The sequence below is a fragment of the Penaeus monodon genome, chromosome 7, assembly GCF_015228065.2.
Source record: "Penaeus monodon isolate SGIC_2016 chromosome 7, NSTDA_Pmon_1, whole genome shotgun sequence".
NCBI lineage: Eukaryota > Metazoa > Arthropoda > Malacostraca > Decapoda > Penaeidae > Penaeus > Penaeus monodon.
This window is the reverse complement of record NC_051392.1, coordinates 36846757-36862320: the sequence shown is the minus strand read 5'-3', so window position 1 is coordinate 36862320 and position 15564 is coordinate 36846757. Positions and strand designations below refer to the sequence as shown.

Here is a 15564-nt window from a genome sequence, read left to right as displayed (position 1 = left end):
CAAAAAATTATATATATATAATATATAATATATATATTTAATATAAAATATAATATATATTAAACACACAATTAAATACTAAATTTTATATATAAATATATTTTAAAATATATAATTTATTTTTTATAATAGTATAATTTTAAAAAATATAAATATTATATATAAAAATAATAAAATATATAAAATATATATTATATATATATAATATAATATATATATAATATATATATATTGAATATGTTATATATAGTAAAAATTTTATATTATTATATATGAAAAAAAATTTTAAAAATTAAATAATAAAAAATTAAATATATAAATAATTAAATTTTAAAAATAAAAGAAAGAATATAAATTTTAAATTTAAATATATATTTTTTTAAAAAAAAAATATTTTTTTTTTTTTTTTAAAAAAAAAAAAAAATATACCCCAAAAAAAAAAAAAAAAAAAAAAAAAAAAAAAATATTGTTTTTTTTTTTTTTTGTTTTTTTTTTTATATAAATTTTTTAAAATTTTTTTAAAAAAATATATATTATATATATATATATATATTATATATATATATATATATATATATATATGTATATATTATATATATATGTATATATATATATATATATATATATATATATGTGTGTGTGTGTGTGTGTGTGGTGTGTGTGTGTGTGTGTGTGTGTGTGTGTGTGTGTTGTGTGTATGTGTGTGTGTTGTGTGTGTTGTGTGTGTATAAATATATGTATATATATTTTTATATATGATATATATATAAATATTATATATATGTATATATACATAGATTTGCATTTGGTTCATGCTTGTAAGTGACTGTTTTATGAACAATATGTGTCTGCGTCATTGTATGTGAGACTTAATAATATACATATAATACTTCATTATATGAATATCAAAAAAAAGGATCGTACTTGTATTTTTAAATCAATTATTAATTAACGAGTATAACATTTGAAAAAATAGAAAAAGAAATCATACCACTAAATTTTATATTACATAACGAGAAGGGCATTTGTAATCAAATGAAAATTATTTTTGCAACGTGCGATATTTTTTTTTTTTTTAGTAATAAGTAACTGGAGCACAAAATTGATGTATAATTTCACTTATTTAACAAACCGGGTTCCATTTCCTTTTGTGATTTTTTTTTTTTTTTTTTTTTTTTTTTTTTTTTTTTCGTCTTTCGCCTCGTACAATTGTTTTCTGGAATTAAATGTAGAGATTAAACGAACAGACGACGGATATTATTTAACTTCTTATACTGAATCTTGGTTTATTACATATTTGCAATAATTCCCCTATTTCCCCTCTCCCTGTTGCTATGGTAACTTTTGATGAACAATTATAATAAATGTGGGTTTTATACTTCAACTTAAAAGAAGCAGATAATAAATACTTTTCATTTTCATATCTGCGTTTCAGTATTATTATCATCACCATCGTCATTAAGACTTTAATTAAAAGTGCTTCGTAGTGTAATGGTCATTAGTCTGCCTTTATTATTGTTATTATTTTTTTTAACGTCCATTAATAGCCTGATTATATCACAGCCTCAACAGAATCAGATTCGTAACGCAAGCCATGTGTGATGTATGAAAGCATCACAGTTCAGATAGTTCAAATGTCAATTATCTTTCCATGTAAACTTTTTAACGTTTTTATGTATTTATGTTGTTATTATCATACACGATTATTACTGTTATTTTTTGTTTTCTTTTAACATAGAAATAGAGCATTCACCTATTTTAAAATCCCATCCTCCATGATTTGCTCTTTTTATACCTTTCGTTGCACAGCTAAAATTATCAGAAACAGATTGCAAGTTGCACAGTAACCCTAAATCCCTTTTGTATGCATCTCATATAAATGAAGATTAGCATTTGCTAAACACAAGTAACCAACGACGAAATTATCGAAACCGAGAGGATATGACAAAAGAGAATCGTCACAAGAAGGAATTACGCACGTTTAACAGGATCTGATACGATTATAAGGTGTTCGGTAACTGGACCTCTTCAATATATTCAAATAGTTTATACAGACTAATTCCTAGGATTCTTATTACAGAATTTTACAGAAGATATCGTTACAAAGGAGGCAGCTTCCAATACAGCTTCATTAACGAAGTAAAGATGGACAGGATCATTAACGGCAACGGATTGGTAAGTCATTTAGGTATTTTTATTCGTTTGTGTTTTATCGATCCATTTCCTTCTGTCCATCTATCTGGCTGACTGTCTGTTTATTGATTCATTTTGAATGTGTGTTTGTTTTTTTCGAAAAAGAAGATGTTAACTTTTCAAATTCATTGTCAGTGATTTTAATATTTAATGAAATGAGATGAACTTCATGTATAGATCTATGTATATATATATATATATATATATATATATATATATATATATATATATATATATATATATATGTATATTGTGACAACGCTTGTTATTTCCTTGAGCGTTACGAGTAAAGTCCTTATTTTAAGCTTCTAAAGAAACATTGACAAACATTATGAATAAAAACTACGAAGTTCATTCAAAATTGATGTTTTAAATACCACTAATCGGCGTCTGCCCCAAAAACGGAAAAGGTGAAGAAAAAAAATCAGATCGTGAGGATAATATTAATTAGAATAGAGATGAAATAATTTTAAGAAAAAAATATAACAGCATTTCGATAGTTCCTTTGGTTATAAAACTTACTCTTAGTTTTAAAAATGAAATCGATAAATCTAGTGTAAATTCATATACAAGATTTTTTTTCCCTTTTTATCATCAGAATTAAAACATATCTGCATTCCTTTTGAGTTATATCTTGTGATTTATTTAATTATTATTTTATTTTCTAACAACTTCAGTGAGCATTGCTTCAAACCTTTATACTCGCTATCCATTATATAAATTTTTAATTATAAATTATACATTTTGAATTCAGGCAGAGCCATGGCGTTGTTGTTTTTCATATATAGTCTTTTTTATATACCGTACCATTGTTTTTGTTGCTTTTTCAGGCTGTTGATGGCATGAAGATATTCACCGGGACGCTCGTTCATGCCACGGAAGAATGCCCGATGTTAATACTCGAAAATATGACAATAGGTGTTTGTGGCGGAAAGGTGGGTAGTTTTACGGAAGGGGGGGGAGGGGTGATGGGGTTGCGGGTGGGTGGATGGGTGGGGGGTAGTGTGTGTGTGTGTGTGTGTGTGTGTGTGTGTGTGTGTGTGTGTGTGTGTGTGTGTGTGTGTGTGTGTGTGTGTGTGTGTGTGTGTGTGTGTGCGCGCGTGTAAAATCACCGTAGACTGCCTACCAGATCGAATGTCATCGAGAGTTTTCTATTAGTCTCATCCAGCTTCTGCCAACCATTCAATTTTTGTCAATCTCGCAACCATTCAACTGCCAATCAACTCTTCTCATTCAACCAGTCCACCACCCATCTCTTCTCAGCCAATCAGCTTCCATCTCCTCTCAGCCAATCAGGTCCATCTCTTCTCAGCCAATCAGCTTCCATCTCCCCTCAGCCAATCAGGTTCCATCTCTTCTCAGCCAATCAGCTTCCATCTCCCCTCAGCCAATCAGGTTCCATCTCTTCTCAGCCAATCAGCTTCCATCTCCCCTCAGCCAATCAGGTTCCATCTCTTCTCAGCCAATCAGCTTCCATCTCCTCTCAGCCAATCAGCTTCCATCTCCTCTCAGCCAATCAGCTTCCATCTCCTCTCACCAATCAGCTTCCATCTCCTCTCACCAATCAGCTTCCATCTCCTCTCAGCCAATCAACTTCAAATCTCTTCTCAGCCAATCAGCTTCCATCTCCTCTCAGCCAATCAGCTTCCATCTCCTCTCAGCCAATCAGGTTCCATCTCTTCTCAGCCAATCAGCTTCAATCTCTTCTCAGCCAATCAGCTTCCATCTCCTCTCAGCCAATCAACTTAAACCTCTTCTCAGCCAATCAGCTTCCATCTCCTCTCAGCCAATCAACTTAAACCTCTTCTCAGCCAATCAGCTTCCATCTCCTCTCAGCCAATCAACTCCTCCCAACAGATAGAATTCGTGGCCTCTGCATCCGACTTGGAAACCTTGAAGCGAAAACACAATATCACAGATGACAAAGTTATTGCTTTGAGTTCGAGGTAAGTGCGCTTTTTTTTTTCTTTTTCTTTTTTTACGGGTTTGGAAATAGGGAAAGAGGAAATTCGCGACGATGTTTTTTTTGGGGGGGTGATTAAATAAATGGGGAGAAAGATTTTGTTATGTGTTCTAGCGGGTTGTTGGTTAGAGCAAATGCTGTGTTGTTTGTAAGTGATATTTGTAAGTTAGATAAATGTAATGTGAACACACACATACAAATGCAATAATATCATTCAAGCATACAAACAAACACACAAGCAAACAAATAGATACACATCAAAATCTCATGAAACACTCCGCTCTTTCCATTTCTCCCTCATCTCCCCCTCCTCCACCACCACTTCTCCCTCCTCCACCACCACCTCTCCCTTTTTCTCCACCACCTCCTCCTCCCCTATCCCCCCTACCTCCACCACCACCTCTCCCCTCACCATCCCCCTCCTCCTACCCTACCACCACCTCTCCCTCTTCCTCCACCACCTCTCCCCTCACCATCCACCTCCTCCTTCATCCCCACCACCACCTCCCCCTCCCTTACCACCTCCCCACCACAATCCCTACAATATTATTACACCATCATTACTTCCATCTCCACCTCCTCCTCCAGCCAGTTCCTAATGCCGGGTCTAGTGGACACGCACCTCCACGCTCCACAGTTCCCCAACAACGGCATCCACCTGGACCTCCCCCTCCTGGAGTGGCTTCAGAACTTCACCTTCCCGACGGAGGCGAAGTTCGCGGATGAGAAGTTCGCGCGGGCGGTCTACGCCAAGGCTGTGGTGAGTCTGAGGGAGGACGAGGAGTGGGAGAGGGGAATGGGAGGGAGAGAGAGAGAGAGAGAGAGAGAGAGAGAGAGAGAGAGAGAGAGAGAGAGAGAGAGAGAGAGAGGGAAAGAGAGAGAGAGAGGGAAAGAGAGAGAGAGAGAGAGAGAGAGAGAGAGAGAGAGAGAGAGAGAGAGAAGAAAGAAAGAGAGAGAGAGAGAGATGGGAATGAGAGGGGAAGAGACGGGGATTGGGAGGGGAAAGAGAGGGCAAAAAGGGAGAGAGAGGGAGGGGATGAGAGGCGAGGGAGAGAGGGGGAGGGAGAGGGGAAAAGAGAAAGAGAGAGGATTTATGAGTAGGGAAATGGAGAGTGAGATGGGAAGTGATAGGGGAAGGAGAGAGAGAGAGATAGGATGTAGGAGGGGAAAGAGAGAGAGAGAGATAGGGAGTGAGAGGGGAAAGAGAGAGAGAGATGGGGAGTAGGAGGGAAATGAGTGAGATAGGGAGTGAAAGGCGGAAAAGAGAGACATGGGGAATCGAATCCAATGTTGCATCCGAAGCATCCTTCCTTCAGTTTCATCTTAAGGAATCTAATACTATATTACCGACCCAAAAAGAGCACCTTTAGCAATCGACCTCTCATCTCCTCCCCTCCTTTGCTACTTCTGCTGGTTCGAGCCCTACATTTCGGGCTAAAACAGACCCTTTTGATTCCTTTCACACCCTTACATCTTTATTGTTCTTACAGGATCGAATTTTCCATTACCGAACCAAAACAGCATTTGATGCAATCGACTCTCGCATCCCTTCAGTCATTGTTATTATTACGGGATTGAATTCATCCAGTACGGAACAAAACGGCATCTGAAGCCATTATCTCACACCCTTCCCCTCCCTTGTTATTCCTAAAGGATCGAGTCCTCCACTACGAAACAAGACAGCATCTGATCCAATCGACTCCTCTCACACCCCTCCCTTCTTCGTTAACCCCACAGGATCGAGTCCTACGTTGCGGGACCACCACAGCCTCCTATTTCGGTTCCATGCACTTAGAAGCCACCAAGATCCTTAGCGACATCATCCTAGAGAGAGGGCAGAGGGCGCTCGTGGGAAAGGTCAACATGATGGTCAATTGTCCAGACGATTACAGAGAACTCTCCGTCGAGGATTCGGTGAAGGAGACTGAAGATTTTATCCTGTACGTGAGGAGCCTGAAGGTAAGGCCGGAGCTTTGGATTATGGTGCGTGTTTCTTTTCTTTCTCTTTTTTTTTCTTCCATTATTACTGGGTGTTCGTTGAGGAAAGGGAATTTAGAATGCATGTTGTGAAGTCAAGCAATTCACGTTCGTTTAGATTAATATATGGAATGAGAAGGAATAACAAATGCATAAAAGTACTTAATCTTTTAAATTCTAATCACACTCCTCTGACGTACCATCCCACCCTAAGTGATAATGATAAACAATAAAAATGTAAAGAGAATACCATTATGTATATAGAATACTAGTAGTATATAATACTATTAATATATATAATACTAATAATTTATATATAATACTAGTAAAAAATATTTAATACTAGTAGTATATATAATACTATCAATATGTATAATACTAGTAAAAAATATATAATACTAGTATGCATAAGAAATAACAGTGCACAATAATAAAGATGATAATACTAATGACCACATTAATAATAACAAAAAAGGATAATAGCCACTTACCACTTCCAGTCGCCTTTGGTCCAACCCATCGTCACGCCGCGATTCGCCCCCACCTGTCCCAGAGAACAGCTGGAGAGCCTGGGCCAGCTGGCAGCCAGACACGAGTGCCACATCCAGAGCCACCTGTGTGAGAGCCAAGCGGAGAAAGCCTGGGTGAAGGAGCTGTTTCCGGGGACGAGGAATTATGCAGAGGTTTACGATTGTACGGGGCTGTTGACGGAAAAGGTGAGAGAGCGAGAGAGGGACTTGTTTTACGTTGAAGAGAGGTCGTTCGAGATAAAAGCGGGAGAGGGAGGGAGGGAGGGGGAGGGGAAGGGTGGGAGAGGGAGAAGGAGGGAGGGGAAGAGTTGGAGAGGGAGGAGGAGGGAGAGGGGGAGGGAAAGAGAAAGGGAAAGGGTGGGAGGGGGAGGGAGGGGAGGGGTGGGAGAGGGAGGAGGAGGGAGAGGGGGAGGGAAAGAAAAAGGGAAAGGGTGGGAGGGGGAGGGAGGGAAAGGCAAGGAGTGAGGATGGATGGATGCAGTGAGAGATAGAGTGAGAGATAGAGAGAGAGAGAGAGTGAGAGAGAGAGAGAGAGAGAGAGAGAGAGAGAGAGAGAGAGAGAGAGAATGTTGAATAGACATCCAATCAAAATTGACAATCACGTTTATATTGCTAATAGCAATAACATGAATAACAGTCCTTTCGTGCTAGTAACAGCTCACTAATGACGACTTTTTTCACCCCCTGCCCACCCTCTCCCCCTCGACTCTACCCCTTCCCGCTCCTCCTCCCCCTCTCCTACACATCTCCTCGCCCCCCTCCCCCTCTCCCCCGCCCCATTCTTTCCCTCCCCCTCTCACCCTCCCCCATCCTTCCCCTCCCCTTCCTCTCCCTTTCCCCTTCTCCTTCCTCTCTCACCCACCCCCCTACTTCCCCTCCCACTCCATTCCCTCTCCCCTTTCTCTCCTCTTCCCACACCCTCCAACTCCCCTCTCCCCCTCTCCACCTCCCTCTCCCCCTCCCTCTCTTCCCTTACCTCTCCGGCCCCCATCCCCTCCTCCTCCCTCACCCCCTCAACCCCCTCTCCCCTCCCCCACTCTTCTCCCCTACCCCTCTTCCCCTCCCCTCCCTCTCCCCTCTCCTCCCACTCTTCTCCCCTCCCCCCGACCCAAGAGCGTGATGGCGCACTGCGTGTACCTGGACGACGAGGAAGTGGCACTGGTGAGGCGGAGTGGCACTGGCGTCGCCCACTGCCCCAACTCCAACCTGTCCTTGAGGTCCGGGATCTGCAACGTCAAGAGACTTCTCAAGGAGGGGCTCAAGGTCGGCCTCGGGACGGGTATGTACTGCTTCCTGGAGGAGGAGGAGGAGGGGGAGGAGGAGGAGGAGGAGGGTAGGAGAGGTAGGAGAAGGGAGGAGCAGGAGGGAGGTGTTCGTATTATTTCCTCATTCTTATTCTTCCCCGTTGTCGTCTTTTTCCTATCCTTTTTCTTCTTACTCTCTTTTTTTCTTCCTCCTCTTCCTTTTCTTCTTTTTCTTGATCTTCCCATTTTTCTTCTTATTATTATTTCTTTCTTCTCTCTTCTTCTTGTTCTTCTTCGTACCCATTTCCGTCTCTCTCTCCTTTCTTCTTCTTTTTTTCTCCTCTTCCTCCTCCTCCTCCTCCTGCTGCTGCTGCTCCACATCCACCACCACCACCACCTCCGCCTCTCTATTTTAGTCATCATAATCACATTTTAAAATGATCTATTGCATCTTTTACTCTTAAAATCACATTCTTCATCGTATTAAAGATTAAACTCTCTCCCCAACCAGACTGTTCCGGAGGATTCAGCGCCTCTGTACTCGATTCCCTTCGCCTGGCCGTCCTGGTCTCGAAGGCGCTGTCGTCGGTGTCCGATTCCAAGCACCTCACGCTCGAGGAATCCTTTCGTCTGGCTACGTTAGGGGGAGCCGAAGGGTAGGTGCTGGGCTGTCTGCTTTTGGTTGGTTTAGGGGACTTTTTTTTTTTTTTTTTTTTTTTTTTTTTTTTTTTTGGGGGGGGGGGTTAATTGTGGGTGTTATGGGTGTTTAGGAGTGAGGATGTTAGTTTGATGCCAGTTGGGGTGTCTTGGGGAGGCGGACCTGGCAAGGCCTACCTCCCCACAGCCACCCAATAACCTTAAGAGACTCCAACTGGCAGCGAAGTCGGCGTCGTCGTCGGAGGACAAACGTCCTCTTACCCAGCATGTACGGCAGGCTGTGGGTCTCACTGGGTTGGCAGCCACTGGGACTCGGTCTGGGAACGGGGGTTACCCGGCGGTCGCCAGTCTGGCGTGCGACTTGTGGGGCAAAGCCCTCAGGACCCCCACAGGTTAGTGTGGATGGCTACACTTACTACTGGTCGGGCCGCAGAGAGTAGCCATAGCCATCTCCAGCAGACTTCAACCCTCGGTAGTAGAGGTCACTTCAGACGATGAGCGTATAATGGTTTTGAGACTGAAGCTTACATTTGGTTTCTTGTGTCTTTTTGCTGTGTACGCTCCTACTGATGTGTATAACCTTGATGTGAAGGAGATGTTTTACGCCAAACATGCATCTGTGACAGACAGCTGTCCTCGGCGAGATATTGGTATTCTACTGGGTGACTTCAATGCGGTATCTGGCTGTGATCAAGCTGTCTGTCTGTCGGTCCTCATGGCTCAGGAGCTGATGCTGGCAGTGAGAATAGCCTCCCTTTCCGGAACTTTGCTAGGTTCCAGAAACAGGATTTCTGGCTCTTGATATTAGCGCTCTGACCCGCATCGTTGGACTTGGCACTGCATTATGGGTAATGTGGCCAAGGAGCTCGACCACACACCCTCGTTAGCACTCGCTGAAGGATCCTCCAGAACTGCAGGGTGTATCAGAGCGCCGAGTTGTATGGAACTGATCATAGATTAGTTGTGGCTACTTTCTGGGTCCACTTCAGAACCCCCCGTCGGTCCAATGAACACCCTAGGGTGTTTCATGTGGACAGGTTGAAGGAGGGGGAGTGTGCCCGGGGCTTGTGGCACTCTGGTCGTTTGCAGACTCGACTGACGGAAACTGTTCATCTGTGGCACCTCAAGCGTGAACGCTCGATTGCAGCCAACAACGATTGTGAATGCCCAAGAGCGACACGAATTCATCTTGCGGAGATCTGAAGCTAAAGAACTTGTTGCACGGCCGACTGTCGGACGCGACTGCATCGGTCCCTGGTGCGCAGGACGAGGTCCGCTGAGAAGGGACAAGATTTGGTTGATTAGGCGAAAGACTTTTTTTTCTTTCTTTCTTTTTTTTAAGGGGTTATCGTTAGTGGTATGTGAAGAGATAGGGGTGTTTGGAGGTTATTTGTTGGGTGCTGGGTTATCAGGTTTTAGGTAATTGGAAAAAAGGGGGATTTTTGGTACGGTTGTTCGTAAGTAATGAAAGATTATATTACTTTTTTTGGGGGGGAGAAGGGTGTAGTTACAGGATTTGGTAACTATGCTCTTGACTAGAAACGTAAATATAGATATTTTGTAATATTTTTTATAGTTACTCTTGGTGGTTTGTACGGTACAGTTACACGATTTTACTAGTAACATACATTTATCTTTTAGACCGTTATTAACTTAAACTTACGATTTCATTCCAAAATAATGCATTTTCTTGTATTCTAACATCCGTTAATTTTCCATTTTATCCGATATTCCATTTTCTTATTAACAAATTTTTTTTACATTTTAATTCTTCACATTTCTTTATTCTTTTCTCCCTAGCAAGATCTTCATTTACTTAGGATGTATATATTTTTTTTATAATAAAAACAACAACAATAACAACAACAACAACAACAACAACAACAACAACAACAACAATATTATTTCCATTTAATAATCAAGAAAGGTAATACTGGCAGATCGTCATTTACTTATATATATATATATATATATATATATATATATATATATATATATATATATATATATATATATATATATATATATATGTGTGTGTGTGTGTGTTTTAGTGTGTGTTGTGTATTTTTTTATAACAATAATAACAATAATAATAACCATAATAATATTTTCCTTTAATAATCAGGAAAAGCAATACTGACGGATCTTCATTTCCTCCTTACACATCTTAGTTTTGCTTTCGTTCCCCTGCCAGTTCTTCACATGAGCGACCGGATCGGAAACTTCGAGATTCGGAAGGACTTCGATGCCCTTCTGGTCGACGTGGAGGCCGAGGGCACGCCGCTCGATATTTTCCCCGAGGTACCCAGAGGCGTTTATGTTTTAGATCGAGAGGTCGGTAGGCTGGTTGGCGGGTAGGTAGGTAGGTAGGTAGGTAGGAAGGTAGGTAGGTAGGTAGGAAGGCTGGATGGCGGGTAGGTAGGTAAATGGGGTGGGTAGATAGGTAGGTAGGGAGGTAGATGGATGGGTGGGAAGGCTGGTTAGTGGGTGTAGGTAGGAAGGTTGGTTAGTGAGTAGATAGATAGATAGGTAGGTAGGGTGGATAGATAGATAGGTGAGTGGGTGGGTGGATAGATAGATAGGTAGGCAGATGGATGGGTAGATAGATATGTAGATAGATGGGTAGGTAGGTAGACAGATAGATGGTAGATAGGTAAATAGGTAGATAAGTGGGTTGATAGATGGGTAGATAGGTTGGTAGGTAGGTAGATAAATTGGTGGATAGTTAGATATACAGGTATGTATGTATGTTTTATGTACAATACATATGTATGTAGGGTGCTAGGGAGGATAGATAGATAAGTAGATATAGAGTTTATATATACATATATATATATATATATATATATATATATATATATATATATATATATATATACATGTGTGTGTGTGTGTGTGTGTGTGTGTGTGTGTGTGTGTGTGTGTGTGTGTGTGTGTGTGTGTGTGTGTGTGTGTGTGTGTGTGTGTGTGCGTGCGTGTGTGCGTGTGTGTGCGTGCGTGTGTGCGTGTGTGTGTGTGTGTGTGTGTGTGTGTGTGTGTGTGTGTGTGTGTGTGCGTGCGTGTGTCACATTAATGATAATAATAACAATAATGATAGTGATAAAAAAAAACGTACAGTTAACGATTCCTTTCTTTAAAGAAAATGACCCTTTCTTCCAGGACACGACCGAAGAGAAGATTCAAAAATTCCTCTACAACGGCGATGATCGGAATATTTTACAAGTCTTCGTCGCGGGTCGAAAAGTAGTGGACCAAATGATGTGATTTATCTTCCTATGCCTTTCACTCTTGCTCAGTTTCTGCCTCTTTCTTTCTCTGTCTCTAATTCTTTTTCTTTTTTCTTTTTCTGTCTTGTCTCTGTCTCTTACTCTGTCTATTTCTTTCTCTGTTACTGTTTCTTCCTGTCTGTCTGTCTCTTGTCTATTTTTCTCTCTCTCTTTCTCTGTCTCTGTCGATTTCTTTGTCTTTCTTTCTCTGTCTGTCTCTGTCGATTTCTTTCTCTATCTGTCTTTGACTCTTTCTCACTCTCTATCTCTCTCCCTTCCTCTCTCTTTCTCTTTCCAACTACAAAACGTGAAACGAGATCCCGCATGATCAGGGGGCGGTTCGTTTCAGAAATTATGCAAAAGAAAAAGAAAAACACTATACATTTCTCGAGGTCTTGCTGGGGAACGTTCTGCTTGAACAAAACGGACAGTGGTCTTCAATTCATTTAGCTTTATGTTAGTTTAATAAAAGCATTATTTAATTTCGCTTCGTTTTACTTCATTTTCGTCTGCTGTTTGCGACTAACCTTGCAAGTAAAAAAGAAAAAGAAAAAGAAAAGAAAATATATATATATATATATATATAATATATATATATATATATATATCACTATCCATCTATATATTTAAATAATGTAAATAGATAGATGTAGTGATAGATATACATATGCATAAATACATGCATATTTAATTTTATTAAATATTGATTGATTTTACCTACATAAGTGTAGTAAGATATACATCTAATATCAATATGCAAAGTACAAAAAGGCCTATAATAGTATGGTTATTTACAAGCGGCAACGTAATCTGTAAATAAAAACAAAATAGGTATATATATGAAGTGTGTATGAGATATGGGCGAAATTTGTGTGTGTGTGTGTGTGTGTGTGTGTGTGTGTGTGTGTGTGTGTGTGTGTGTGTGTGTGTGTGTGTGTGTGTGTGTGTGTGTGTGAGAGAGAGAGAGAGAGAGAGAGAGAGAGAGAGAGAGAGAGAGAGAGAGAGAGAGAGAGAAAGAAAGAAGAGGGAGAGAGAGCAGGTACAGGCGAATAATAATAAGAGTCAACTAAACTCACCTTCTCTACAAAGTCTATTTTATATCTAAGTGTATACAAGAAAAATGAGAGAAAAAAAAGCTGAAGAGATAGTAATGAAATATAAGTCAAAACTCACATGAATTTTGTACAGAAGCCTTTCTCCTCACCATAAAGTTCCCAAAATTGTCCCAAGGTATTCTATGCCTTGAAAAGAGCAATCTGTGGGGATCCGAGTCTCCGAATGAAGGAAAATCCTGGTGGCAGAAGAAAAGAGGCAAACGGAAGCCCTGACGATACCTAGGGACTTGGCAGAAGGTCGATGCCAGCAGAAGGATATACACCTGCAGTAAAATTCTCTTCCTACCAGGCAAGGGAGAGGAAAAAACCTGCTAAGTTTTTTTTCTGGCAGAAGAAAAGAGGATCACCAGGCAGCAGCCGGCACAGAAAATTAAATGAATGAATCAATAAATAAATAAATAAGTAAAAAGATAAAAGGCGAAGCAATTGATGATAGGGAGTGCATCAGGTTTAAACCCTGGGTACACTCTGCTTCCTTTATTATTACTATTATTACAATCTGCATAATTATTAACATGCATTTTTATAAACCTAGTAATGAACTCAACCAAATCTGGCCAATATTGAAGACTGTAAACGAAGAGGCACACGTTATTACAGGACACAATTGGAGGGTAGGCGCGACACACAGGTTGATCGGCAGACCAAAGTTACTAACTAATGGGCAGGTATATGTCAGTGTGGCTGACAAATTTGTTATACGGATTTTTTTAGAAGGAACTGCAAAGAAAGAAATAATGCTCAGGAATTCTTTTATACTATATATCCTTATTCACTTTTTGGTTGATTTTGTTTTCCATTTTCACCTTTGTTTTATTTATTGATATTTGCATAGTTGATTTTAATTTTAACATATTATTTTTGCTTATATATATATATATATATATATATATATATATATATATATATATATATATATTATATATATATATATATATATATATAGTGTATATGATATATATATATATATATATATATATATATATATTAATCATTATTACTGTTACCAATCATGTTCATATGCATATTCATAACATTGTTGCTTGTTACTGTTAAGCCTTCAAAAGTCCCGCACTCTTCTGGTTTTAACAAAATTCCTGTGAATATTTCCTCTTCATGCCTATTCTTGCACATTGTCAAAAATTTATAGAAAACCTGCATGACCTTTCAGGCATATTTTTTCTCTGCTTTTATCCAAAACAGGTATAAATAAAATGCAATATATTTGACATAACACTTTATTTTTATACTTAATTCCAAACCAGTCTATATATTTACAATGACTATATTCAACTGATATACTTTGTACACATACGAAACCTGGGAACTTGAACGCAAGAAATTGACACCACAAACATTATTAGTATGACAATCACCAGCCGTTGCAAGATGTTGCACAACTGGGATGGTGACAATCCACAGGATAGTGAGAGAAAGAATGTGAGGCAAAGAGAAAGAGAAGAAAAAAAAAGGAGGTAAAAATCACAATTTAAAACACTGGCATTGTAAAATAGTTTTGTATTGCCTTGGCGAAAGAGTGTTTAAGAACAAGTACATTTTTTTTTTTTTAATAAGCTATTGAATCCTGCAACAGAGTATTTTAAGATTATATGGTACACAAAATATTTGCCATATCTTTAAAGCATCTCAACTTCAATCTCAAAAGCAGATAATTAAGGTGAGGATCGAGTAATTAAGTACAATAAAGTCTGAATTCGTGATGGATCTTCAATACGCCACCAAGTAAGTACACAGAATCAACTTTTGTTCTTAGAATATGGAATAAAGCAGTCAGGCATACGCATACAACATGGTAAGCTTTTTCCATCCTTCCTATGCATGATGGCTGTAAATTATTAAGCTTAACTATTTTACTTTTTCCAAGTCAGATGGTTTTTAGACATTCCAGTATGAAAACTAATATGTATATATTGATGAACTGTCTCACTTCTTCCACAAATATTCATTAACTTTTTAATTTAATAATGCTACAGTTTTAAAATAAATACCTTTAGACTTAATAAAGTGTCATTTTGCATTCAATTAAAATAAAATATACATATTGAAATTTCAGCATTCCAAATTCGGCCTTATATAGTATATTTACACACACCATTCATCACAAAATAATCAATATATATCACACAATATTTTGAAGTCTGAAACATATTTAATTTAATGGAAATATTACAGTAAACTGTTACCATTAAAATAATAATAATAATAATAATATCAATGAATATCTAAGCCAAATGCTACAATTACACAAAAAAAATCACAAACTGAAAGAATGAAAGAAACAGTGAATGATTAAGCTACAAATAACAAGTTGTAGCTTTAGATAATTTGAAGAAATCAGATATGTTTCAATATAGCTACACCTTCGCTTAGAGTCGAAGATATACAATAATGTGACACCTGACTGCAGTTAACCACATATTATCCATAAATGTAAAAATACCTTGGTTTAAGCGGTCTTGTTTCAGCCCAAAGCTCATCCAATCATCGTTTTTCTTTTTAATTATCACCTGGAGGAATCTGTCCCTTTAAAATAATAATGCTTTTTTTTTCCTTTCTCTCATGTCTGTGTTAAAGAGAAGAAGAAAAGAAATTGACACA

General features: G+C 38.7%; 1 protein-coding gene across 4 annotated transcripts in view; it reads left to right on the top strand.

Moving 5' to 3' along the window:
• LOC119575234 (guanine deaminase-like) overlaps positions 1-12315 on the top strand; it is a 14786-nt gene extending 2471 nt beyond the window's left edge. For 3 of the 4 annotated variants that reach the window (XM_037922735.1, XM_037922737.1, XM_037922738.1), the window contains exons 2-11: positions 2081-2175; positions 3024-3128; positions 4051-4139; positions 4745-4916; positions 5894-6115; positions 6634-6849; positions 7777-7942; positions 8419-8563; positions 10759-10865; positions 11724-12315. In XM_037922735.1, coding sequence (XP_037778663.1) covers positions 2081-2175; positions 3024-3128; positions 4051-4139; positions 4745-4916; positions 5894-6115; positions 6634-6849; positions 7777-7942; positions 8419-8563; positions 10759-10865; positions 11724-11770 — 1364 coding nt within the window. In that variant the 3' untranslated portion in view covers positions 11771-12315. The remainder of the gene's footprint in view (positions 1-2080; positions 2176-3023; positions 3129-4050; positions 4140-4744; positions 4917-5893; positions 6116-6633; positions 6850-7776; positions 7943-8418; positions 8564-10758; positions 10866-11723) is intronic. The other variant, XM_037922736.1, reaches the window with a different exon arrangement.
• The last annotated feature ends 3249 nt before the right edge of the window (positions 12316-15564 follow it).